The following is a 27,893-nucleotide window of genomic DNA, read 5'->3' as shown; positions in this document are numbered from 1 at the left end:
AAGTCACCCCTCCCCATTGGAAACGCTGATGTGAGAACTCACTAGGTTTATACCATATTTAGAGCAAAGCATTCAGGACTAGGGTTCTCTCAAGCTAGCTTGTTTATGCCACCATCAGGTAATTTCAGTTGTCCAGATGTGATTAGATGATGAAATCAGCAGAGGACTTTACCACCTCTATCAAAGTGAACTGGCGGTGCTTTGGTCCATCAAGGCAAAAATTCTTGAACTAATGTTCTACTGCCACTTTAATTACAAGGTATACAAAATAAGACAACTTATTGGTTTAAACCCCAATTAACAGAGCCGCAAGATTAAACAGTTGCTTTTTATCCTAAACAAAGCCAAATAATTGCTAGTTCTATAGGTACATTTACATTCTGCATGTAGGTTTTGGTATACAGTGCCACTGTCAAAGATCTTAAGCCTTGGCCAGTCCAATCACACCACAAGCTAGACGAGCACCAGCATTTCCAGTTTTCTTGCTCTCTTCATTTCCTCCTCTACCCAGATCATCAACTTTTTCATGAACCTAAAAAGGGATAGATAAGGTGGAGATCATTACATTAATAAATAATTTGAGGGAAAGTAAGTTTCAACCACATGGTGCAAATGGTCCAAGGCAGGATAAATACTATACATCAAATAATTAGTAATCTACAAACATCATAGAAATAACTAAGTTAGGAAATAAGTTGTTTAGGGGTAGTGGCTGTGTATTCCCACAAGGCTTGCTGCCACTGTTATGGGTACTCTACGCACTACATATAGTCAACCAGATCTGGCTAGCTTCCCCATTAGGTTGACAGAACACTTCCAAATTTGCACTTGCAGTTGAAAAGAACCAGCACCTCACCAAAAGCCTGTACTCAGTAGTGTATAGCAAAATATTTTAAGCGATAATTTTACAGCAGAAACATCTGCAGCTCTGCCCAAGTACATGCAATATTATAACGAACTGCTTCTCAAGCTAGGCTGAGAATGAAGCTTTGGAGCAAAGTGAGGAGCTCCTTAAAATACCTGGGATATTTCTTCACCTCAGAATTTATAGCAAGACTCTGATCATGTGCAGTAATGCTCAGAAGAATTCCAGGCTTCCAATACGCTTTAGCCCATTTCTGGTGCTGGTGATGCCCAACGCACCTACATTATGTAAGCAAGCATGTCTAAGGAGAATCAGAAGCAGCAACTCTGTGCCAAGACCTCTAGGTCAAAGTACTGAAGCAAACCATCCACAGGTAAAAAAATTATATTGATGTATTTTTCCAGAATTTGTAGGGAAGTTGCTCAAAGAAATACTTACCACCATAGTACGCCCGATAATGCAATGTGGCCCCGAGAGAGAAATAACATGGTCCTGTATTGATACTGTTGCTACACCTGAACCATCTGCAGTCACATTTCCAAGATCACCAACATGCCTGGAATAGTTGATTTGATTTTATAAGCAGAATATGACCTGTAATAATTGCTAAATGCAGTTGACTGAGGTGCTACTGTGACACACAACTGCTGAAACATACGAAGCTGGTGCTTTTCAGCTTCAGTAACAGGTACTTGAAATATATAGACAAGTGTTAAGATGATATTATAGCCAGCTCAAGCTGTCTACCCTAATTGTAAAAACTTCCACCAGTGTAACATGCAGTTATGCCTAAAACCACACCATTCCTACCTGACAATAAGCCATCACTAGTAAAAAATTATATAAAGTGATTGTTAAGACTGGACAGTTTAATTTTTCCTGTTAAAGCCATTGTTTTGCTGAGTTTTTATCATGGTCTAAATACTGGAATTTTCGACCCATGTGCTTCCAATAGCTTCATATGTAATGGCAACACAAGGAGAGGGATTTAGAAGCGTACAAAATTCCAGGAAATTCTGAAGAGTTCAGGTGGGGTCCTATATGTAATTTAGAATGGCCATTTTAAAAAATGAAACTTAATTGTAATTCAAATGTACACAACTATTGATGCCTCTAATTGTATGGCTGTATTTTGCTTGTTCTAGTAGTGCCTGTATTAACATTTTTATTTTATGCAATGCTGAATAAAATATATGCAGGACAAATCTTTCTGTCTTCGAACTAGTGTGACACAGACCGTAGCACCCTAAATTTAGAAATTTAACACAGGGGACAGGGTTCTTCGCCTTAATGTTTTCTGTGCTTTATTTTAAATTATTTAATTTGAGAACACGTCAGTAACCCTTTTGAATAAGAAGCAGTACTCGACACATCTATTCATCGCCTTTTTACCAATTCAGGAGGCTAAAAATTAGCTGTTGCCTTCAAGCCCTCCACCCCATCAGACCACTCTAATTGACTGTGTTGCAGCAAAAAATCACCGAATGTTCACTAAATGATTGACCAACAGAGCAGTTGCATAACAAGGCAAGTTTGACTTATATTCTTAAGGTCTATGGACAGAAGTATCCTTCAGAAATGAACTGAGGAACCAAGTGAGCTGGGTGCCCACAATTATGAAAGCCAAACAGGCATCAGGAAGGACGAGCTATGAAGTAGGATCTGAGGAATGAATAGAAGGTGACAGAAAAAGGACACCACTGGGAGAAGGAAGCCTTGCACAGTGTCTACAAACCGAAAGAGGTGTGGACCAGCGGTAGAACAGTAATACCCAGACACAACTGGCAGACTGTGCCACTGAAGAGAGCAACAAATAAGAAAAATTTAAGAAAAATGAGCATTAGTCCTTAATTTCTCCAGCGCTAGTACATACTCGGCTAGGAGTCCTTTTAGACACTATTGCTTGAATAAATAAGGGACAGTTTTCTTACTACTAATTTCCAGTCCAGTTGTTTCTATAGTTATCCTAGATGTATTACAGTAAATAGAAAAAAGGGATGCCCCAAAAGTGAAATACACAGAATTTTAGGTCCCATCTACAGTTTTACATTTGTCTGCAGCACAGGAACCTATCCTGGTTCTTCACTGTGTTGGGAGATAATGCAATGCACTGTTACTTGATGGGAAGCAAGCCATTATATTAGAAGGTAGAAGGTACTTCAAGATCATACACAAATAGGAAACTTGTTTTATACGAAACCTTTCTTCATCTTCTGGTCCACCATGCATTTTCCCCTCAGGATTGAAGTGAGGGCCTGCACTGGTACATCCTATAAGAAGTTACCCGAAGTCAGTATTTTCCCCACATTATGCAAATCCATATAAGATAGCTCTCAGGACTTAGCCTTAAACTCTTTTTCTTTATCTTTTATAAACAATATATTTTATCAGGATGCTTATGAACATAATCTAACACAATTTAAATTAAAAGTGTGAGGGAGAAGATTGTCAAGGTAACCTGTCTCCCTCCCTTTAGAGATTTGAAGAGTTCCTGTGTTTAATGCCTAGGCCAGTATCATGCACATCACAAGCTAAATACAAAACTGCTTCCCCAAGAGTGGAAGTATATTTATTGCTTAGCAATCTAATATTTACATTCTTAAGACACTATTGGCCATATATGTTTCTGTTGTTAGAAAACATTTTGTAGGTTGTAAGAGCAAAAACAATAATGTTACCGTTTGTGTTGTCTCCAAATTCATGGACGTGGAACCCATGTTTTCCTGGAGTTAACCCACTAATACTTCCTGAAACAGTTACAGGTCCGTTACCCTGAAACAGATTAGTATGAATAGAAAGATTCAGACAAACCACCCATTTTAAAGTCCTTCCATCTCCAAGGAAAATGACATTGTACAGAGGAGAGAACCGATTCTTCAAGCAATACATGCTTAAGTATGATCCTACAGTAGAATGTTGGCATAGTACTCAGCATGAACCTAGAAAATCTTACTGTCTTCATCTGAAGGCAGCCCTGTTTAGGAAAGCTTTTAATGTTTGATGCATTACTGTATTTTAATATTGTGTTGGAAGTCGCCCAGAGTGGCTGGGGAAACACAGCCAGATGGATGGGGGTATAAATAATAAATTATTAATATTAATTATTATTATTATTATTATTATTATTATTATTATTATTATCATCGTGCCTACAGTCCCACAACTGGATTTTGGTGGTGTATCAAAGAGGTGTATTTGTTTGGAAACTTCTTATGCACACCTTGGTCCAGATAAGTGTCTCTCCAGTGACAGACAAGGGTGTGATGCATGCACTTATGCCAAAACCAAGAATGCAAGGTTTACACCTGCTATATGGAGAGCCAACATGTTAAATGCTTTTTAGTGACCTCAATGGGATGCCTGACATTTAAAGCTGCTCATAAAGCAACGCTCATAACCAACAGCAATTCAAGTTGCTTAGTAAGTGTACATTTCGTAAACTACTCCCTAGGATGCATTATAAACTTCAAACTGAAGATACAAATCAACATTTTGTTTCTGATTAAACTAGATTTGTTACAATGCTGCTTTGAGTAGCATTTTATCTTACTGGATTCACACAATCTCATTTTAATAAATGCATTCAGAAATGAAGCATTTCCCTGATAAAATGGTTAAACCTGACTTTTCATTACTGCTGATAGTTAATTATATTTATTCCCTGCAATTCACAATTATAAGAAAGAACTTGAGGTCATGCATATGATGGAGTCTCTTGCTCCCCGGCAGTCAATGACCATTCAGGTTCCAGACTCTTCCAGAGGGAGGGGGCAGAAAAAGCTGCTAATGTATTTCAGGTGTTGGCTGACGGTGAAACAGTGGATCCACAAAACCCTCTGCTGATCTGTAGAATCTTCTGGCATAGCTGTTTAGTCCAACAGCAGTATTATTTAAGGTAGGCAGAAAGTGATATGCCCCATTTCAACCAGGGCCTCCTATGTTAGTAGTAATATAATGAAATCTAGACAACATGTCAAAGGTGCACATTGGTGTGTTTTTTAATTTTCTGGTTAGCTGTTTAACAATATAAGCATGCACATTAAATAGCCTTGGGCAAAATATTTCACAAACTTAGCTATGAATGATATGCAAGTCTGTGCTTACATTCCACTTAGGCAAGTATTTATCCCACAGCCTATTAATGTTGACTGTAGTTATTTACTCACTTCAGAGATGATTTGTTCACAACAGCAGGATACTGCTACATTAAATTAGAAATTGCATAGGATGCAAACCTGCTGAGGATGACAAGATGTAGCTTGAACTGTAACAAATAGTTTCCAGACTTCCACACCGCTACATAAAAAATATTATATGGAATCCAACAAAATCACTACACCAGTATACATTACATGAAAATTAAAGAATATTTTACAGGGATATAGTTATTTGGAATAAAGGCTGTGTTGTAGTTTGTAAGATGTTGTAATCTATCTTGAGGATCAAATGATCAAAAAGCACAAATGTTCGAAATCATTTTCATCCTGCTTGCAATGGACTGCACTGCACTGGTGTCAGTGAAGTCTCCATAGAAATGTCTATAAGCATGCAAGTATTTCCAAAGATACAGCAAAGTCCCTCAAATAGTTAAGCACCATCAGAACTTTTGGAGCCTAAACCGTGACACTAAAGGTTAAGGTTCAATGAATTCCATACTAGTTCTGAAATATACTGCCAAATGCAACAATATATAAATAATTCTTTTCTATCAAATTCCCATGTGCTCTCTCACTTAATATATTTGAAACTAGAAATAGTCATGGTGTCAATAAGGCAGCAATAGTTGACATGGTACTGTCCTGTTGTTCCCCAGCCTGCCCAATGTTCAGGAATGATGATCAGGGGCCACCACACTGGCTACCCACCTGCCATAATGTACTGCTCTGTATATTACATTTACAGTCCTGCTAATACAGTAATATAGGCCAGCTCCCTCGGCCTATAGAGCGAGATGAGCACGCAACCCCAGAGTCGTCCGCGACTGGACCTGTCAGGGGTACCTTTACCTAATACAGTCTATTACACCTCTTTGAACCAGACATGCTTTCTTCATAGTTAAAGGTAACTAGAGTAACAGATCTTTCTAAATGCATTCATACTATCATCTATAGCAGCTTCTAAAAAGATATTTATACATTTATTAAAACCTACAACACATAAAATACATATACACAAACTTTCAAAGATCTAGCACAAAGATCCTCATTCACTATTAAATACTTCATAGCTATGCTTCTGTCCTGCTATTCACATTATTTCAACGACGCGTTACATTTCCCCCTAGCTTATGCGTGTACATCACATGAACAAAAACCTAAGTAAATTCAGCAGAGGCTGCAAAACCTGTTTGCCCAGGAGATTAGAGTCCACAATTCTCACTCTTCTTTTTTCTCCCTCAAGAGCAAGTTGGTTTAAGTTACGCTTTCCAGCAGCCATGACTCAGCATATTGTCCCTTTTCTTTTGGGCAGGGAGGACAGAACCAGGTTTGCAGCACATTTCCCTTTCTTTGGCTATGTATATAATAAAGAGAAAGAAAAGAAACAGGTGCCCCAGAGCAGCTATGGGCAACGTTTGCCCAACGGTGGCGCCAAGAGGAAGGGAAAGTGGCAGCCTGAAAGAGCCGAGATACTCATTCTACCGGTCCTGACGGAGGAAGCGAGTTATTGCACCTCAAAATACCTGCGGGTTTAGATTTTATGCAGAACTGGAACGAACCGTTTCCCCTTCCCTAGAAGCCTTCCCCACGACTTCCATCCCCTAAAAAGCCCACGAGTTAGCTCTTACGCTTTTTGTTTTGTAAACGGGCTAAAGTTCATTGGAACTCGCCCAGCTACCTTTTATCTAATCTGAGCTCTGCCGGCCGCCTCTATCGGAGCCAGGTCACGCTAGGCAGAGGCCGCGCGAGAGGCCTGGCCTGATGCCACAGAGCCACGGCGCCTGCTCTAGCTCCCACCGCTCGGCCCAAGGCTGCAGCCCCGACGGCGAACCCGGCTGACAGGAGCGGCCCTGACTCCGGAGGGGAGGGCGGCCAGCGACCTTCAGCGCAGTGGGCGCAGCCAGCCTCCTCCCGCCTCCCAACCCAGCCGCCTCGCGAGGGAAAGCCCGGCGGCGGCGCGCAGCCTGGAGCGGGACCAGGCGGGCGAGCAGCCTCACAGCGCCGGACACCCCGAAGGACGGGGAACCGCTCCCTCAAGCCCGGCACTCGCCTTCTGCTCGAAGAAAATGACGCCTTTGACGGGGGAGTCGCCGGCCATGACGCAAACAGCCTTCTGCACCGCCATGTTCCTGCTCGCCTCAGAACCACCTCTGCCGCCGCAGCGCGCACGAACCTGATACCACGCACTCGGAGCGCTTGCGCGACCTCAGCCGCAGCCCCCTCGCGCGTCGCTTTCTTATACCCTCCGGTTAGAGTTCCTCCCTCCCAATCGCGGCGCTCGGGTCGGCTTCTACGCCCGCCTTCGCGAGACGAGGCGGCCAATCGCCCGGCCGACGCTCTCCCGCCTTCTCCAACCAGAAGGGGAGAGAAAAACCTCGGCCCCTTTATCCGAGCCAATGGCAGCTGGGGCGCCTTTTCTTAGTAAGAGCCTCGGCAGTGCGAGGGGGCCTTGGCAGGCCTCCCGCCCGGAGACGTCTCCTATCGCCCGCCCTGTGTGTGGCGGGCGGGGAAAGAGACTCCTTGTTCTACCCCCTTGGCAGTATTTCCCTTGGAGACAAGTAGAAGCGATGCTCACGAGTGACAGCCGAAGCGAATGTGCCGGACGAGGGAGGATCACGAGGTCGGGCTGCTCCCTTTTTCGCCTCAGGCATTCAGGTGACTGGTGCTCAGAGACCAGGGAGCAAGTCAAGGCCTGTTTCGGAGCTTGACCTACTTGGGTAATGTCGACTTAGCAAATGACTCCGTTTCCGAAAGCGGGGGGCTGATGGTCCTTAGCGTATCACTTTGACAACCTGAACTTCACTGGCTTGTCCCTTTCCACTGAACAAGCATCTCCATCCCAATACACATACACACACACACACACACACACGTGTATATGTATTTATATATGTAGGTGCTATATTATTTCAGTGCCACCTCTACTACTTATTTCACTAACGTTTGGTGAACCAAATCAGATTTTACCATTCTAATCTCATCTGACAGCTTCAAATACAGCCATACCTTGGGTTAAAGTAGCTTCGGGTTAAGTCTTTTCAGGTTGCGACCCGGAAGTAACGGAATGGGTTACTTCCAGGTTTCGTCGCGCATGCGCAGACACTCAAAATGACGTCAAGCACACGTGCAGAAGCGGCGAATTGCGACCCGCGCGTGCACAGACGCGGGTTGCATTCTTCTCAGGATGTGAACGGGGCTCCGGAACGGATCCCATTCGCATCCAGAGGTACCACTGTTTTACAAAAAAGAAAAATCATTTTGCAGGCGCCATAGCTCAGCGCTAAAGAAGGTCCCAGGTTCAACCCTCCACATGTCCACAGCAGGCTGGAAATATTCCATCTAAAAGCCTGGTCAGCATAGACAGTACTACTATACATAAACTTAATGGTCTGATTCTGTAAAAGGCTGTTTCCTATTTTCTGGGGATAAATAGCCAGAATGTACAGGCTGATCTGTGATGGTTACATATGCATGTACTCATTAGTCGTATATGAGCTGGGAAGGCTTAATTGGTTGTGTTTTGTAGCATGTGCTAGAATAGGGGAAGGGATGTAGCTCAGTGGTCAAGCATTTGCTTTGCAAACAGAAGGCCCAGGTCCAATCACCAGGTAGGACTAGGAATGCCCCCTATGTGGAACATGGAGAGCTGCTGCCAGTTAGTGTAGATATAATACTACATGGACCGCCAGTCTGACTTGATATAAGGAAGCTTCCTTTGTTCCTAATGTATGTGTGGTTTGCACATGAATTTGTATATGAATTTCAAAACTTACAAAGCAACTGTGCAGGATAATGATTTGACCAAGTGGCTCAGAGAAGACTGAAGTCAGGGTCTCCTGCATACACATAATGCAATTTGCTGATACAAAGGATGTTTCATGATGAGGAGATAATCATTATGTGCAACCAGTGTTTTTTTCTAGAAAAATAGGTGCTGGTACTCATCATGAAGTTGTTACAGTAAGTGCCACACTTTTTAACTGAAAAAAGAGAGGTGCCAGTACTGCATACCCCTGAGTGTCCCCTGAAAAACACACCATGTGCAACACATAGCTACCCACTTACCCATCAACTTTATGGTTTCTCAAGGTGCTGGCTTCCATGAGAGACACAGTTGCAGCAATTGTTGTAGGTTGTAGGTTGAGAACATTGGAGCAAACGTGTGCTGTGCCCATACCTTAGGCACTAGTTTTATTGGCAACATAATGTATTCAGCTGACTGTACTAGTATTCACTGAGAGAAACATTTCTTAACAGTACTGTCATCTCATTGTTCCTGGGTGAGGGCCAATTTATGCAACCAGTTTTGCATGTTAAGGAAAGAGAATAAGCCATGCAGAATTCAGCATATGGCAATGCGGTTATGTGACTGCTTCTCTACATACTGCACCACAAACCTAGCTCACAACTCAGCCAAACATTATTTATTTATTTAGACCATTTCGGTGCCAGTTGATATACAGAAGTATCACTAAGTGGTTTATAGAAAACTAAAGCAACAAAAATGCTATAACAATACAGTTCAATACACAGTAAGCTCTCAACATATGTGGAGGCTATGCTCTGGAGATCATGCCTAAAGCCAAAATCACATGTAGTCAAAACACACTGGGTGCTGTGGCAGGTGGGATTGCCAAAGGATTTTCTTTTTTCCCAAATTCCCACCCACTTTTTTTTTCTTGCCAAGTGCATAAACCTGAATGCACGTAAGTTAAATGTGCATCAGTTGCAGGCTTACTGTAGACAAATGTTAATATAAATGACTAAAAAATAGAGATGCACCCTCCCCTCTTATCCTCCTGATCCTCGCCCAGGGCACCACTCATCCATCCTAGCTGTCACATAAAAGAAAGTGCTTCTTCACATAGCACTTAACGGTGGCTTATGGAACTTGCTCCGACAGAACACAGTGCTAGCCATGGACATGGTTGGCATTAAAAGAGAATTGGGCAAATTAATGGAGGACAAGACTACTGATGGTCAGAGGCAGCAATGCTTCTAAATACCAGTTGCTGGAAGCCGCAGGAGCTTGCGTCCTGCTTGGAGGCTTCCCACAGGCATCTGGCTGGTCACCATGAGAACAGGATGCTGGACTGGATGGGCCATTCCTATGTTCTTATGCCTCTTATCCAAGGCGCAAACAATTTTTAAATGTCTCACAAATAGAAGGGTTGCTGCTGACATCACACTACTCTTTCTAGGCTTGCTTTTTATGGGCAGGCACCAAGGTGGATGGAGCGTCCTCTGGCTGCCCACAGCAGTGTCCCATTTAGCAACCAGCTTCACTTTCCACACCCAGTTTCAGATGCAGCAAGTTTGGTGAGTTTCTCAAGAGTCCTAAGGATGGCAAGTAGGACACTCCTCTACACATAGGTCTCTGCACACCTATGCACCAGTTGTTTTTTAAACCAACATATCCCTCAGCTGATTTCCCACGTGCAACTAAAAAATAAAAATCACAAAGCTATTTTGAAACTTTATAGTGACAAAACTGTTTTGCTAGACGCTGAATTCATGTAACCCTAACTTGGTTAGAAATTATTCCTGACTCAGTATTTCTGAATTTATTATATGTTATCTCATTCTCAAAGAAGCTCAGTAGTGTGGTGGATTTCTTCAATAACCACACCATTGTGATGTTTAAGGCAACTTTACTTAGTCATAACAGCAGCTGCTGGGAACCCACAAAAGTGGAGTTTACAGGCCTTCACAGGGGTGTACCGAGGGTCAAGGAGAGAACTGCGCCTCCAGCTCCACTGGCGTTGAGGAGGAGGGGGCAGCTGCTGCAGGGCCTGTGGGGGGGGGGGGTGAGCAGGCAGGGTGGTGCCACTGCAGGGGGCAGCACTACAGCAGGTGAGGTAGAGGAGTGACAAATTTTACTAAAATAGAAGGGGACAGAGGAGGAGAAGAAAAGGGGATAAATAAAAAGAAGGAAATAAAGAGTGGGGTGTGGGGGAGAAGAGAAGAGGATAGAGGAATGAATGAGAAAGGAAAATCCAGCAACGAAAAGACGTGTGCAAAAACAAAAAGCAAAGAAACAGAAGGAGGGTATCTGGAAAAGGGAGCAGGGGCAGAAGCTTTCATGGACCAGAGGAACCATTTGATGCTCCTTTATTTTTATTTAGAAGTGAATATTTCTGTTGAATGTGCCAGTGGTGCAGCTAAGTGATTTTAGAACCTGGACTTAATGGTCTTAATGCCCTCACCACTACCGCCATGGCTGTGTGTATTGTTTCAAATGAAGTGAAGCACAGAATTAACCTCTCCTTTCCTCTCCTCTCCTCCCCTCCCCCACGCCTGCCTCATGATTCCATGCTTTATAACTTATTCTACATTCCTGATATGTCACAGCAAACAAACATTTGCCAAACCAGAAAAAAATGGGGAAAGAGATACTCTAAGGCTCCTTGCCAAGGGTGTAATGGGCACAAAGGAGCCTGTGTATGCCTCTGAAATTATACAGATCTTATATAGCGGCATTCTCTTGCCTTAGCTTTGCACATGCGTAGTAATTAAGTACCATTCTCATTATCAGAGCTTTATGCTTAAATCAGCTACATATACAGGGTGCCTGCTCTCTATGAAATTAGCTGAAGTCTGAGTTTTTCCTGCAGAAACATTCTTGACACATTCGTAATACACTCGATGAGTAAGCAGATTATCCTATCAATATCCGTTCACACACTCTTTTATATCTCTTCCCATATAGGCTATCTATCAAAACATATAATGTGCTAATGCTTGACACCACATACTGTATACAAGAGCCTTAATCAATTAGGAAAAGCTGTCATTCCCTAACCCTGTATGGAAAATAAGTGGTACAGCTGGGTAATTTTAATTTCTGGACTTGATGGTCTTACTTGTGGTGGGTTGGGGACGTACTGTAGACTAGGGTCTTTTTGAATGGCTGATGAAAGTGAACAACTAGATTTGTTGTGAAATAAAATAAGCAGAAAGAAAAGCCTTATCCTGAACCTTTGGTCCCCTATACATTTATGACCTAATATCCTCCAGGCAAGCAAAGCCATAAAACAGGTAAAAATGTACAGTACATTGTCCTAGACACAGATTGTTTCTCAACAGAATGCTTTCTTTTGGAGGTGGGGGTTGAGAAGTGGAAACCAATGTATTAAATAACCCACGTATGGAAGGTACCAATCACTGATGGCAAGAAATCATTCCACAAGTATGCATCAAGAAAGAGTTCACAGTGCATCCTCCAATTCATCTTATACCACAGCTCCCTGGTTTAGGCAGGAAGTATCTATGCTAGAGGCAACAAGCTCCAGGACTCCTTCCTCGGACTTGGACCCCCTGACTGGCAGAAAAGCCCTTTTTTTCTTGGTTGAACAGGGTCTGAAGGAATGTTGTTCCAGTCATAAGTAATCCAGTTCCACAACCCCGCAGGAAGGAGGCATGCAAGCTTACAGGAAGTAAGACTGAGATACCTCATACAGTGGTACCTCGGGTTAAGAACTTAATTCGTTCTGGAGGTCTGTTCTTAACCTGAAACTGTTCTTAACCTGAAGCACCACTTTAGCTAATGGGGCCTCCTGCTGCTGCTGCGCCGCCACCGCACGATTTCTGTTCTCATCCTGAAGCAAAGTTCTTAACCCGAGGTACTATTTCTGGGTTAGTGGAGTCCGTAACCTGAAGCGAATGTAACCTGAAGCGTATGTAACCCGAGGTACCACTGTAGTTCTGTGAAGGACACAAAGAAAAATGGCAGGCAGGGAATGAATCCCACCAGCAACATATAGGAAGTGAAGCCCTGCATGGGGCAAAAGTAACCATTTCAGAAAGAGTTGGTGAGATGAAGAATAAAACCCAGTCCTCTTGTTCAACAGAGCAATACACTTGACTGCATGGTCATGGAGATAGACAGAAAAGCACATGATGGGGCTTTTACAGTCTCCCAATGGTCTTATCCAGGATATGCCTTCTTTCCTCCCCCAGTGCCATGTATGGGATCATCATAACATAAGCATATGAACAGCCTGCTGGATCAGGCGAATCACCCATCACTCCAGCATCCTGCTGTCACCATGGCCAACCAGGTGCCAAAGGGAAGCCTGTAAGAAGGACCTGATTGCAGCAGCACTCTCTCAACTTCTGAATTGTAAAACAAGCAAATGTTCTTATTGAATAGCCTCAATGATGTTGTTTTGAAAACCAGAACTAAAAATAGAAAAGTAGGGTTGCCAAACTCTTATGTTGCACCAGGGCTCTTGTGCCTGTGAAAACTATGTGGTAGCAGAGGAATACTGCCTGCACTCTGCATCCTGGCATTCTCATGCTAGGATACTTATGTGTTTGTTAAACTGTTCGCAAAGTTACAGGAGCCTACAGCATTAAGGTGGCATTACCACAAAGGAAGTGCTGGAGTCACACTGGCCATTGCTGTTGTTAGTCTAGTTGTCAGTCTACTGTCTTCTGAATTGCACTGGTAGTGGAAAACATCCTTGCTCTTGTCCTTGTTGGAAGGCTGCCTGGGAAAAGATGAGACACTGGGGCAGTAAGGAGTAAAAGTTAGTAAACAACTTCAACAGGCTTAGGCTCTGTAGGCGACACTGAGCAAGTAACTGAGATAATGCTGCCACCCAAGTGCTCTTCCCTTACCTCCCTACTTCTTGGGTGGTATTCCTCAATGCCAATATTCAGAGCTGTTTGTTAGTAATATATAGAGATAATACTTTCCAGTAACGTATGCTGACCTGCGTTGGAACTCTTGTCTGTTCTTTCTGTTTGTGCTGCTCTGTGTGGTCATGCTCTTACCCAGCGCCACGGCAGAAATGGCCATGGCTGTTTGGTCAGCAGTAGCAATGGAAAGAATGACTGCTGTTTTCTCCTGTAAAAATCCTGTCCTCATCCAGGCAACAGCACTGAAAGATGAAATCACACTGTAGTTCTGCAGTCCTGTGCAGAATCAATCAATGTCATTGAAATCAATGCGATTTCCCAGTAATTGCACAGGATTACAATGCAGGTGAGACTTTTATTCAGTTGGAAATAATTCATGAGGGAGAATTCCCTACTTGACAGCTATAAAATGTGACTCTCACAAATGGTTGATAACATCTGAAACTGGTTTCTTTGTGATTAAGTGTACACAAAATGTGATGGTAGAATGAAAAAAATATAATGGCAATTCTTCTCTCTCGCTGTGTGTATGTGTTCTGCTTTCAGCTCAGTAGCTAATGGCAAGAAAACTTTTGAAGTACAGTGGTGCCCTGCAAGACGAATGCCTCACAAGATGAAAAACTCGCTAGACGAAAGAGTTTTCCGTTTTTTGAGTCGTTCCGCAAGACGAATTTCCCTATGGGCTTGCTTCGCAAGACGAAACGTCTTGCGAGTTCTTGCGAGTTTGTTTCCTTTTTCTTAAAGCCGTTAATAGCCGCTAAGCCGCTAAGCCGTTAATAGCCGCTAAGCCGCTAATAGCCGCTAAGCCGCTAATAGCCGTGCTTCGCAAGATGAAAAAAACGCAAGACGAAGAGACTCGTGGAACGGATTAATTTCGTCTTGCGAGGCACCACTGTAACTACTATGGAAGCAGAAATAGGGGAAGTATTTTACAAAAGGAGACTGAATGAAGGGCCAGCTCCAGGTATGGACAGAATTAGGGGTGTTCAACTCAATTTCCTTTCCAGAGAAGGAAGTTGGTCTTCATCAGGCTGATAGTGAGGCTGAACTTCCTGCAGGCTTGGGCAAAAAGGTTGACGAGTCTCTCTGTGGAGCTTCCTCAGAGTGTGCTGTCAAGGCTGCATCATCTGCAAACAGCATCTCTCAGATATGAACCCACAACACTCTTGTCTTGGCATGGAGATATGCCAGGTGAACAGATCCCTGCTGCTACTTGAATACAAGTATATGTCTTCTTGCAGGTTGTATGCTTGTAGTTCACAAGACCCTCACGCTTTGCAGCAATAACAGGCTCTGTGTCCTTTATGCCAGCCTCAAACCAGTTGGGGCTCTGCGGTTCTCTTTTGCCAAAAGAAGGCATAGCTATGTTGTAGGTTGCCTCTTTGATGTGGTTTCTTCAACCTGTCTCTAGTGCTCAACAAGCAGTAGTGCTTATTCAACAGAATCAGAAAAGCATCCACAAAGTTCAGCTATGACTCTTGTGGCAATGTTAATTTGAGACCGCACTTTCTGTTTTGTGCTATAGGTCCTCTTTGGCTGGAGGAGGATCTTGCTATCTGCCAAGGACTGATCTTTGTCACAGTGGGCACTGTGATAGCTCCGTGTAACACAAACACAGTTCAGTGCCGATCACCTGGTGACAATCAAGCCCAGCCAGTGGCCTGACCTTGGCTGTCTCCAGGATACTCATCATTTTGCCTTGGTAGAGAAGAACATGCCACCCAACCACCTTAGGATCTCTCTGCTCGATTTGTGTAGGGTTTATTCCTTGGCCTTTTCTTCTCCCAAAAATGTCCTACAAGGCAACGGATGGAGTTCATTCCTCAGAGTTTATTCCCGAAACCTTTCTCGTGAATGAATATAGCAACAAGGCAGCAGAGGTTTAAGAAACCACCTTTTTGACGGTTGGACCCTCTTGGTCCTGTCCGCTCAGTCTGCTGGAGCCTGCCTTCACCGAGGGTTTAAGCCCCTTTGGCTATCCTTACCTGGTTTAGCTGGCTACTCAAAGACGTTTCCTGGGGTGTGGCCACTGTTGCATGCTGACAGCTTCTAGGAGCCACAGAAGAGAGCTGAATGCATTAGTGAAGGAAGGAAGGAAGGAGGGGGGAGTACAGGGTGCACTGGGCACCAGGGGGTATTGCAGGCTGGCAGTGGGGGCTGTAGGGCATCATGGGGGCTGCTGGGTGTCACTAGAGCAGCAGGGGAGCTGCAGGGTGGCACGGGGATTTGCTGGGCACTGCAGAGCGGGTGGCGTCCCTCAAAATGCCAGTTTAGGAACTCTTGGTGATGTTTCCCAAAAAAGCTCAAAAACCTTTGCAGATCCCCTAAAGAAAGCTCAACAACTCTCTGCCAAAGTCCCCCCGCCCCAGGTGCCAGCAGGGGTTGCTACAGTGGGAACTGAAAGTGGATGAACTACCCCAAAAGGAGCAAAATGTGTCCCCCCCACCATAGGTACTGCCGTTCCCCTAACATCCCATGCACAATTGTATATTATACAGTGCTTTTTACCAGAAAAAGGTGCAGGAACTCCCACTTTTTTTTGATGGACAAATAAATTGTTGAGCTTATTTTAGGGGGGGAAATGCTTTTTTGCAGGGGAATGCTTCTTCGCCTGATTGCCCCACCGCCAGCATCACTGCGACTGCATTACAATGTCATCTCAGAAACAAAGCCATGAGTGGCATGCAGTCTGAAGCCTCCAACACGCAGCTCTGGGCGCCTTGCCACTGTACAGCTGCTGTATGCTACAAAGAGGTGCCGGAACACATCAAAGAGGTGACGGAACTCAGTTTAGGTGAGTCCCGGCTGGAAAAAAGTCCTGCTATTATAGTAGAATAACTGAATGAAAGAGATCTGGGACAGAAAATTCAGCCAAAGGCTATTGAGAAGCTGGTAATTGCATGAATACAAACTGTATTTCCTGTATGAAGCAACGTGCCTACTAGTCATAAGCATCATAAATAAATTCCCGCTGAAAATCATGAAATTACCATGACAGAGGCATAATCCAGCCCTTGTCTGTATCTCAACATGCATTGATGGCAAAAGTCACAGGTTGAAAACTGCAAAATTATGAAAGAAAGCATGAAAGATCTAGCAGAGTATATTTTGTGATTCAGTTCCTGCCTCAAGCTCTTAGAACAGGTTTCACCAACATGGCACCCGTGGGCACCAGTGTCCCCACCAGTACCTCCTATGCCACCTACAAAAGGTTTCTGTAAATATCCCCACCCCACCCCCCGCCAAATCCACAATGGATGAGATACTGTTTGCTTTTGCTGCCTAGGGCTGCAATCCTATATGAGTCTGCAACTTAGTGCATTTAACTTGTGCACATTCAACTTTACACACATTGCAAAAAATAAAAGGTGTGGGTGTTCCAGGAAAAATGAATTTGGCAGTCCCACCCACCATTGAACCCAATGGGTTTTGACCATATGTAATTTTGGCTTTAGGTGCGATCCCCAGAATGTAACCCTGACGTAATTTGTGGACTTACTGTACTCATTTACAAGGAAGCAAGTGAGCATAGGATTTCAGTCTTTCAGTGCCTGTTTACTCAGAAATAAGTCTCACTGTGTTTAATGAGGCTTACTATCTAGCAAAGTGTAGTTAGGATCAGTCCTTTTTTCTAGAAAAATAGGTGCCGGTACTCACCATGAAGTTGTTACAGTAGTAACTTTTTAACAACAACAAAAAAGAGGTGCCAGCACTGCGTACCCCTTGGGGGGAAAGCAGTGGTTAGGATTACAAACTTCATCTGCCTAACATGCCCTGCACAAGCCCAGACTGTTAGGATCAAACAGCATGATTTTTTCCCTCCTTGTTGTTTTGCTCTACATCCAGTGTGAAGATGATTTCTGGAGAATTCAAAAGCTTGCGGGTACTTTGTGAAATTTAGGTGGTCCCAATAGAGATTATCCCCCTATTGTGGCTTTTTGAGCGCCCTGCCCCCCATTAGACCAACATCCCTACCTTACGATTTTTGTATGTTACTCAGTTATCTTTTCAAGTCAGCTGACACCTCTCTACTTTGCCGTAAGTACAAAGTCCATCACAGGCGAAACATAGACAAGAACAAAGTAGAGATTTTCAGCAACAAAGTAGAGATTGACAGCTACCAAGCCATGGGCACTGTTTTCTGGATTCAGTCCACACTACTTATTTTGATAATTTGCTTGGACAGGAGGAATATCTGATTTCCTTGAAATCTACAATAGCCTCCACTTTCCCCCAGAAACCTTAGAGGAAAGCATACTTTCTCCTGCTAACTATTGCAGAAATTTCCAGAATTGTTGCTCCTCACTCACAAGTTCCAAACATAACAAATATAGAGAGAAAGACTGTGAAATTACGTAGTTTCCTTGTGCAACAATGCAGGGCTATAGACTGCAAAGTGAGAGGGAAGAAAAGCCAGCCAGCCAAGACAAGTCCTCCTCCTCCTCCTTTACTACACTGCTGCCATCAAGTGGCTATCTCTTATTTTTCTCTGGCTGCTTCCATTAAAACAGTGCTTTAGCCTTCTAGACCAGTGTTTCTCAATCTATGGGCCAGGAAAGAACAGTGGGAGTCAGCCGTAGTCCCTCTTTGCTTGCATGCCCATCTTCTTACAGCGTCAGCAACAGCTGCCCCCATGCACAGTGCATAGGCATGTGTGCAAGCACTAGGAGTTGGAAAAAAGAGTGAGACTGCAGCACTGGAAGTTGGAAAAGAAAGACAAGGAAAGGAAAGATGGATGGACAGTGTGGCTGACCAAATGTGAGGGAAGAAAAAAAACAGAAAAGAGGAAGACGTAAGTGATGATCAAACTAACATGCCTTGCAGCAACACTTTCATGACTGTTCGCCAAATGTGGACAGGTCTCCCAATTAAGACCCTGCATTCTGTGATACCTGTTGCTTCTACTTTACCTTTAAAGGTAAAGATAAAGGGACCCCTGACCATTAGGTCCAGTCGTGGACAACTCTGGAGTTGCGGCGCTCGTCTCGGTTTACTGGCCGAGGGAGCCGGCGTACAGCTTCTGGCTCATGTGGCCAGCATGACAAGGCTGCTTCTGGTGAACCAGAGCAGCACACGGAAACGCCAATTACCTTCCCACCGGAGCAGTACCTACAGTATTTACTGTATCTACTTGCACTTTGACGTGCTTCGAAACTGCTAGGTTGGCAGGAGCAGGGACCGAGCAATGGGAGCTCACCCCGTCGCAGGGATTTGAACTGCCAACCTTCTGATTGGCAAGCCCTAGGCTCTGTGGTTTAATCCACAGGGCCACCAGCACCCCATACTTTACCTTTAGCCCTTGGCTATTTCCTCTTCAACAATGAAGTCCAGTTACTTTGCCTAGGCTCCAAGGATTTTTATTATTATGCCTCTGTTCCACTCCCTCTTGTCTGCCTCAATATGTGGTTTGTTTTGGGGTTTTTTTTAATCTTTAATAACATTTTATTTGTATTCTTTTAAATATACAAAGATATTTTTTGATGGTTATGATCCCATTTATACAGGTAGAGTGAAAAGCCACCAATCAGACTGCTAAGGATAGGGTAAAATGTCTTCTGCCATTGGTCTGTCTAGCTCATTATTGTCTCCACTGATTGGCAGTGGTCCTCCAGGGTTTCAGCCAGACTTTTTTCCAGTCTTACCTGGAGATGCCAGGAACTGAACCGAAGACCTACTGCATGAAATTACATGCTCTGTCATACAACTATGCCCTTCCTTGTTAGTAGATGAATGGTCTCCAATCCAATTTGACCAAAACCAACCTTCATACCTTCCTTCAGAATACTGGATATCAATACATTTGAAATGAAATACCTTACTTGGATATAAGACCTGTTGAATTCAGTGGAACTGCCCTTTGAATAAATATCAGTAAGACTGGCATGATGTACCTAACTCTTTACTTTCAACTGCAAATTGATTACCGGTAATTTCAGTAAGCATGCATCTTAGAAAGACTAACAACAATTATTATGGCATGAGTATTCATGGACTTCCCACTTCATCTGTCCACAAAAGCTTGTTCCACAATCATTGTTAGTCTTTTGCTGTAAAGTGGTAATCCCACTGAAATTCATCTACTTTACATTAGTACTGAAAAATGTGCAATAGCCATTACCAAGAAAGAAAATGAAACCTAGGAAATCCCAGCAGGTGGCACTCTTTGCCTCTCTAAGTGCCAAATTCTGTTTTTCAATCTTTGCAGTACGTGCCTTTAAGTCATTGCCCTACAAATATACCACCCATCCCACTGGATTGTATCTGCGATGCAAAAAAAAGTATAATAAATTCCAAACAAACAAGAGCAATCTCAGTGTTTGAGATTGGAGAATAAATGTAAATATATTTATCAGTACATTTCAGACCACCTCCAACATGGTTCATGGAAGAACAGGCCCATTTAAACATTACAGTCACCAGGTGAAAGCTCCCAAAGGTGCCTGGGTGGTGTGCTTGAAAGGCAGAAGAGCAGCACAAACTCTAGGATGGATATACGTTCTCCTATTTGCCAGAATTTGGAGAGAGTAGAAGGTAATACAGGAAGTATCCAGGGATGTGATCAATGCCAGTCTAATTATCCCAGGCCACAGATGGACGCATACACAGGGGCAAGGATCCAAAGATTTACATGCATGGGTGTGCCTTCCATGAATGAGATAACTCATTTCTATTCATGGAAGGGACTGAGATCCAGTAGACTCCTCACTCTCCATGAGGATATTTTTGCAGGCTCCTGCTGTTGCTCCAGGGGCTTACCAGCATTTCAGAGGTAAGGAGGAAATGACAAAAATTGCCTACCGCCTTCCTCAAGTGCAGGTCAGGATCAAACATAGTGCATTCTACACACACATAGGGGTTGCTCAGATTCTACTTCTCATTGTGGGCCCTGATTTTCTTCTTAAAGGTGACAGGGGACCCTCTAGAGTGGTATTCTAGTTGGCACAAAGGGCTGTGGCTGCCTACCCCTTCATGTGCAGATGTGACTTGGCACATGTGAAGTGGCCTGATTAGATCTTGGTCATAGTTGTCCCTTCATCACCACCCTGGTTCTGAATTCTACCGGCTTGGCAGCACTAAGAACTAAAACTCTTTTTTTAAAAACGAGAGAAATAAAAGTAGTGTAAAATTGTTGGAGTTCAGTGTTAAAAGCAAATGTGGCAAACACCAGTGGAAAAAGGTGGGTGTGCGTATCTTCTGTGCATTCAATGTATTTACTGGATTGTGGCTCATGTTGCTAAAGCAATCTTCTAATAAACTACACTGCAATCTGAAGCTCCAACACTTCTGTATGAGCAGGGGCTTCCCCCTTGATGTTACAAGTCAGAAAAACCACAGAACCGATTGCTTAACAGTGAAACCACAGAGAAAGTGAAACAGCAGCCAAAACCAAGCTCCAACTTCAATCAAACACCAGTTATAGGTGAAGTAACAGTGACTTGGGTTTCCAAAGAAACTTGGTATCTTCCAGGGTTATTAAACGGAGTCAACGAGTTCCTGAATCAGTAATATATATTAAATTAGTCAAATGAAATGATTGCATATTTCACTCTTAGCTCTTCATTTCTTCACTGATAGAAATAACTAGTTATACTTGCAAATAATATTGCACATATAAGCCATCACAATTATAACTGCAGCCCAGTGAAGCATGAGGCTGTCTGCGTGTTTGCACTTTCATGATTTTCTTGTTCATCACAGCTGCCTCCTCCTACCTGCCCTCTGCCAACTAAAACCCAAACCATTCTTTGAGCTCAAGGGTGGGGAGTGTGGTGGAGTGTGGTAGCTTAGCAGAAGGAGCAACTGAGTTGAAGGGATAACTGCCATGTACATTCACAAACTTTGCTCTAGTTTTTTGTGTGTTTTTTTCTTTTTTTGCTTACACTATATATTGAGAGGCAGGGCAGAAGGATGAAATAAATGAAGATTGATTAGTCTCACATACTTTATGTCTTTGGTTTGGGGAAAAGACACCCTCTTAAAAAAAAAAATCTTAACTTGTCACGAATCAAGGGTAACTTGTGAATAATGAAGAGACTGAAATGCACAAAAATATACAAATATATCATAGCACTCAGAAAGTATTATACAGTATAAGAGAATGTAAGTTGACAAACTGAATAATTTATCCCATGATTTAGTCAGTGCTTTTCCTTAGGCAACAGCACAAAGCGAGGTCAGGAAGAGTCAGCAGGCTGCCTGCCTGGGTGTGTGGAGTGGCTCTAGATTAGAATCCAAAAGCACACCACAGCGCCCCATACAGTCTTCTTGGCTTGCCACGTGGGGCAGCAGAATAAGAGAAGATCTGAAGGCTCCTGGTTGATCCTCTAGCGCTGAGAATGTCTGACAGATTTATTAACTTTTATCCTTTCTTTGCTGGGCCTAGCATCAATGGGTGAGTAAATCTTGGTGAGAGATATATATATATATGGCAGTTTTATTACTCTAACTAGTTGATTTGTTCTGGAAAGCATCCTTCATGTATCAGTATCTAGATATTGTTAGACTACAACTCCCATCATCAATGGCCATGCTGGCTGGGGCTGATGGGAGACTGAGTCCAGACATATCTGGGGCAAGTGTGGGGGACACATACAGATTCCCCATCTTTGCTGTAAATATAGATTTAAAGGATGCATGGGGTAAAAGTACAGACCTTTACAATATAAAGATGTTTCACTTCCACAGTAAGAATACAATAACCAACATTTCACACACTTGTTCCAACTCTTCAGAGAAATACAGAAAGTGCTATGTGCCAATTACAGCTTTCCATTATCTGGATATTACTAGTTAGTAGCTATTCTGTATTGGTCATTGAGTGGATGAACACAAGCAAACAACTACAACAGCAAAATAAATATTATAAAGGACAGCTGCCCACCATTCCAGGATTAAAGGCTGCACTCTTTCTACAGGAAAGTCCTATTCAACAGAGTAGGACTCTTGAGTAAACATGCCTAGAATTGAGTTGCGTGTCATTACAAACTTTTTAAACAGACCAATCCATGCTGCCGTAATACTATTTATTACAGTTTTCTACATTCCTTTTGGTCTATTATCAAAACATCCTCTGGTCTAAACTACTGACTGTAATATAAAAGAGTCACACGCCTAACTTGTGTTGCCTCCATTATAAAACAGGGCCTTCCTTTCTTGCTTTGATAGGTTTAAACAGTGATAAGTCCATTTAGTACAGTACCACAGTCACAAGATAAGGGCAGTTATCCTATTCCTGGCATACACAGTTGACTGAATGAAGGTGATGTAGCAAGTATGCTGTCACCTCTCCTGATGTCAGCTTCAGCTTCCCTAGCATGAGGGATTTTAACCTGAGCCAGGGATGGCAAACCTGTCACTCCCCAGATGTTGTCAGATGGCACAGCCAATGCTCAGAGATGATGCAAATTGTAATTCTACATCTGGAGGGCCACAACCTGTTCTAGGCCCAATAAAAGAGTGTGGTTTTTATTTTTGAGAACTAAGCTACAGCCTCCTTCTGCCAACCAAGGAAGTTCCCAATCCACTTGAATTTGAAGGGGAAAGCTTGGGTTTATCCTAAAGATTTACCCAACTTCCTTCCATCAAAGGCAAAATAGAGAAGAGGTCAGCATGTTCCTCTTTCTAATGTCCCATTGCTAATTAGGTAATTAGGTAAATTACAAATATATCCTTGCCACTACAACTTTTAAAACAGATTTGCAAAATGCTTTTTTCATCTCTGTCCTCATTATTTTGTGTTTGTATATAGTATTATAAGCACATGCTTGCAGAGCACCATTGCTTCTAACTATATATCCTTCTCAGAACTCAATTACAATAATCATCTAACAGAAGAACCAGTATTAGAAGAATAGTCTTACTGGGTGAAAATCTAAAGGAAGCCAGGTTTTCAAGCTTGGTGATTTCTGAAAGTCAGATAATGTGGAGATTAGACATATGGACTGCAAAAGATTACCCATATTACTAAACGTATATGAGATTCTCAGCAAAGGCATCTACAGTCTGTAAACATAAATTGATGGCCAATCTCTCCTTCACTACCAAAAAGGAGCTACCTTCCCCTTTTTTAAAACCTTAGGCATGTCAATGTGGCAGTAAGTTCACGACTATGCCTCAAAGGTCCTGGGTCAGTGAGAGCTGGCCAAGTATTCAGTTATATCACGCATAAGAGCAAAGTAACTGCGCCTCAGCTAGGTAACATGGCAGATTTAAATTGTAAAAAGCAGCCTAGACAGAATATATGTGTATGCTCTCTGTGGGTGACAGACAGGGTTTAGGCACAACAAACTAAATATACACGTATTCCAATTGGAACGGACAGCTTTGCAGACTCACAAAATGGAATTTGAACACTGTAAAATGCCAACAGCCATGTCAGTCACATCAGGATCATAATACTCCTCATGTCAGATTTCTTGGATTAGAATAAAAACCAATTTTGTTGTGCTGGTGGAGAAAGCAAGAATATTTTTGTGCCATAACTGTTATGGATATGCAGGTTTGTTACATATCATGATAGGATCAGTTTAAACATGTATTACTATCCATTTAATGAGCATTAACACCACACAGATAAGAATTTTCAGGAGAATATTGTTTAAATATTGCATGATTAGTTTTTATAATTTTTTGTTAATTGCTCCCAAAGATGAATAGAACGGCACAAGTAGGAGAAGCCATATTGTGGAATGTTATAGGGACGTGGGTGGTGCTGTGGATTAAACCACAGAGCCTAGGACTTGCTGATCAGAAGGTCGGTGGTTCTAATCCCTGCGATGGGGTGAGCTCCCGTTGCTCGGTCCCTGCTCCTGCCAACCTAGCAGTTCGAAAGCACGTCAAAGTGCAAATAGATAAATCAGTACCGCTCCGGTGGGAAGGTAAACGGCATTTCCGTGCGCTGCTCTGGTTCGCCAGAAGCAGCTTAGTAATGCTGGCCACATGACCCGGAAGCTGTATGCCGGCTCCCTCTGCCAATAAAGTGAGATGAGCGCCGCAACCCTAGAGTCAGTCATGACTGGACCTAATGGTCAGGGGTCCCTTTACCTTTACCATATAATATGTGATTTAGTGTTAATTATTGTACATTGCAAAATGTAAGAATGTTACTTATCACCCATCATGTTCAGTGATTTAGAAATGAAAAACAGCAGAAGGAAGCAAATTTTGTCTCACAATATGATTTTAAGCACTCTTACATGGAAGGAAGTTCCATTGAAATCTATATACCTTACTGCTGCCTCCATATAGGAATCCATTTGTGTGCAGTGGTTCTTCACAAGGTCTGAATTTTCTCCACATTTTTGCAAATGTATAAATGAAAAACAAGGGAAAGGCCTGCAAGGCTCAGAGAAAATTGTTAGAACCATGCAACAATGTGCTGTACATAAACGTTTCATCACATAGGGACAGCTGCCACATGGAATAATTTAAAGTGGCCTCTATGATGCAGAACAAAGGAAATGTGTAACTATCCCCTGAAGGCCCTTTCTTCCCTCAAAAAACAGCTTGGGGGGGGTTGCAATTTAGATTGCTGAAGTGGCAAGGGAAGATTATTTATTATAATAATTGATATCTCACCCTTCAGGATACAAAACCTTCCTAAGCAGCTTACAACTAATATTGATATACTTTATTTTTTTTGGAGAAAAGAAACAACAAGCCACATCAACATCTAGCAAGCCATAACGATCCTGGCCAGGTGGACGAGGAGGGGACATTCCAGGTGGAACAGGAATCTGCTCCTGCTGTCTTATTTGTGTGACGAAACAGGTCATCTGGAATCTTGTTGAAGTAGGTAGTGTGTTGGGGAGTGGCCGTTGCAGCAGAAAAGCACCATGTTCTCTCAAACCTGATTTTCCATACAGGAACGGACCAGTTGGGTTAGGTTACCTATATTTGCACACAATGTATAGTCTGATCCTTACATTCCGGGAACAATCAGCAACTCATCTTAGGAGACAGCACAGAAAACTTGATGAAATCCTGAAAAGATCTCCACTTAAAAGTCTTATTGGAAGAGAAGGGTCTTCAGGAGGCACCAAAAAGACAACAGGGATGTCACCTATCTAATGTTTAATAAGGGGAGGGAATTCCAAAGGGTGGGTGCCACAACACTATAAAGTTAACAAAACAAAACAAAACAAAATTGAATATTACAGATGCATTGTATCATGTCAAATATTTTGGGTTTTGTGAAGAATATGCCTTGTTACACTAGTATTCAATAAACATTACTCAATTCCGTCTGAACACAAGTTTTTGCTTTATTTCACTCTTAAATAGTAAAGTACTTACAAAAATCTCCAGAGGCCCTGCTAAGTCTGTTACGGTAAAAGTGTATTGAGGCATGTTATTGAAGCTGCAGTGCTTTGTGCATACCAGAATGTAAGCATGCCTGGAACATGTTTCTTACGGTATAAGCTTTCATAGACTACAGTCTTCGAAGGTGCTAATATTTACTTACAAGAATGGCAACTTTGTACTTTCCTCAGTCCCCCTTCAAAGAAAAACAAGTCTCTAACTGGTTACAACGAGGGACCTAAAATGCTGTACATTGCAAGCGCATTATAAACTTTCCTGAATTGGCAAACACACACACAGTTGTGGGATATGGAAGAGCCAGTATAGAGGGAAATGAAAAAGAGAAGGGAGCAATTACTGGACCTGGGGGGGGGGGGGGGGGAGTTACAGTGGTCATTACCGAGACAGTATTTTCTACATGAAAAAAGTTCCCAGTAACTGCGCGGCTTATTGCTCTACCAGTTCAACGGGGCTAACAGTATCCCACCCAACCACCACTTAAAAAAGAAAAAAAAGAAGTAGGAGCATTCCTCCTATCCACGTGTTACAGACCAAACGTCTGTACCCCTGCCCAAGTGGGTGGGATAAGCCACCCACCTTTCCCCCCCCCTCGGTCAATAGCCAATCACGTAGCATTTTCCCTCGGTCCGCGTTAATTTAACCCAGGTCGTTCTCCTGATTGGCCAACTCCGTATCAGATTGGCAGCCCAACTGGGTTAGCGTCACTGGCCCTGAAGGAAAGAAAGAGCGCCGCTTTCGCAGGTAGCGCGCGCGACAGAGAGAGGTGCGCGCGCGGCTTTGGAACGTAGCTGACGCGCTTCTCGCCCAGCGCCCCCTCAGCGACCGCTCCGGTGGTCGGAGGCGCCTATTCTCCTGCCACCTTCCCCCCCCCCCCCGCTACACTTGGCTCCCCGCGTGCGCCTGCTATTGTCCACGCCTGCCGTGCTCCTAACTCCAAACGCCCCGCTGTTCGCCGCCGGCTCGGCTCATTGGGCCGCGTCGCTCAGATTGGCCGGCGGCGCAGCCAATGGAGCTCGGTTTCCAAGGAACCGGCAGGCCCCGCCCTCAGCGCTTGCGGTAACAATATGGCAGCGGCCGCTATTGGCAGAATGGGCTCGTCTTGAGAGCGGCGGCGGCGGCGGCACTGGCGACTCTGGCACTGCAGCGGGAAAGGAGCTATCGTGAGCGCCTGCCCTTCTCGAGCGCGCTGCTCCCTTGCCTCGCTTCCTCCGCCGCCGCTGTGGGCTGCGGCGCTCGGCCGGGGCGCCCGAGTGCTGGTAAGTAACGTCCCTGCTTGGCTTATGAGGCTGACGGAATGAATGGAGGGCTGGCTGGCTGCTGTGGAAGCGGGAGAAATGGAGATGCGGAGAGAGACGCCCCCTCCCTCCCTCCTTGTCCTTTCCCCGGCGGGGTCCCCGTCTCCTCTCGCCAGTGCCTCGAGCCGGTAGAAGCGAGGCTGGAGCCCTGCGCTGTGCGCATTTCGCAGGCACAATGAATGGACAGGCGGTCATCGGAATGGGGACTGCTTTGGTGCGAGGGAGGCCGGGAAGGGAGCGGGCGAGAGAGACGGCCCACCGGGCTAGTGCTTGTTCCTACGGGCAGTAGAAGCTCCTTTCCGCCCCCCGACTCTCTGCTACCCGAGGGGCCATCGCTCTGTTGTGAACATCAGCTTGGAGGGAGGGGGTGTCTCTCTGTCTGTCTGTCTCTCCGCTTGAGTGTAATCTTCTGCGCTCAGACCCGATGTTACATTCTCGCCGTCCAGGGATTAGGAAGCTGGATAAAGCTTTGGGATAACCTCTGGCTGCTGTGCCTCTGGCGCGATGCGGCCGGTGTGTGTGCAGCTGCGAGGAAAACAGTCGCACAATGGCAAGGAGGTAGAAAGGAAGATAATCGTTTGTTCTCCCAGAAAGGGTATAATGGCACAGATG

The 27,893-nt window shown here is 43.8% G+C and overlaps 1 protein-coding gene and 1 long non-coding RNA gene across 4 annotated transcripts; one reads left to right on the top strand and one right to left on the bottom strand.

The window, feature by feature from the left end:
- Positions 1 to 230: 230 nt before the first annotated feature.
- SOD1 (superoxide dismutase 1) lies at positions 231 to 7,243 on the bottom strand. The gene is made up of 5 exons (XM_081003835.1): positions 7,073 to 7,243; positions 3,544 to 3,637; positions 3,066 to 3,135; positions 1,304 to 1,421; positions 231 to 532 (listed from the first exon to the last, which is right to left on the bottom strand). The coding sequence occupies exons 1-5, from the start codon at positions 7,145 to 7,147 to the stop codon at positions 422 to 424; spliced, it is 468 nt and encodes a 155-aa protein (XP_080859961.1). The 5' UTR covers positions 7,148 to 7,243; the 3' UTR covers positions 231 to 421.
- A 138-nt stretch (positions 7,244 to 7,381) lies between these two features.
- Positions 7,382 to 25,863, top strand: LOC308476293. 3 transcript variants are annotated; one of them, XR_013985833.1, is made up of 4 exons: positions 7,382 to 7,677; positions 16,261 to 16,459; positions 21,821 to 22,057; positions 25,315 to 25,863. It is a non-coding gene; the product is annotated as an uncharacterized lncRNA (long non-coding RNA). The 3 variants fall into 3 exon arrangements; XR_013985834.1 differs by having other exon boundaries at positions 7,382 to 7,739; XR_013985835.1 differs by having other exon boundaries at positions 7,382 to 7,739; positions 25,310 to 25,863.
- Positions 25,864 to 27,893: the final 2,030 nt, after the last annotated feature.

The sequence above is a fragment of the Podarcis pityusensis genome (genome assembly GCF_964106645.2).
Source record: "Podarcis pityusensis genome assembly, chromosome: 4".
Classification (NCBI taxonomy): Eukaryota; Metazoa; Chordata; class Lepidosauria; order Squamata; family Lacertidae; genus Podarcis; species Podarcis pityusensis.
The sequence above is the reverse complement of the archived record's forward strand: the minus strand, read 5'-3'. Positions and strand labels throughout refer to the sequence as shown.

Coding starts and splice junctions, on each gene's coding strand:
- SOD1 (XM_081003835.1), bottom strand. CDS start 7,147: ATGGCGGTGCAGAAGGCTGTTTGCGTCATGGCCGGCGACTCCCCCGTC. Junction 3,136..3,543: donor ATTTGGAGACAACACAAACG/GTAACATTATTG, acceptor AACTTCTTATAG/GATGTACCAGTGCAGGCCCT. Junction 1,422..3,065: donor GGACCAGAAGATGAAGAAAG/GTTTCGTATAAA, acceptor CAACTATTCCAG/GCATGTTGGTGATCTTGGAA.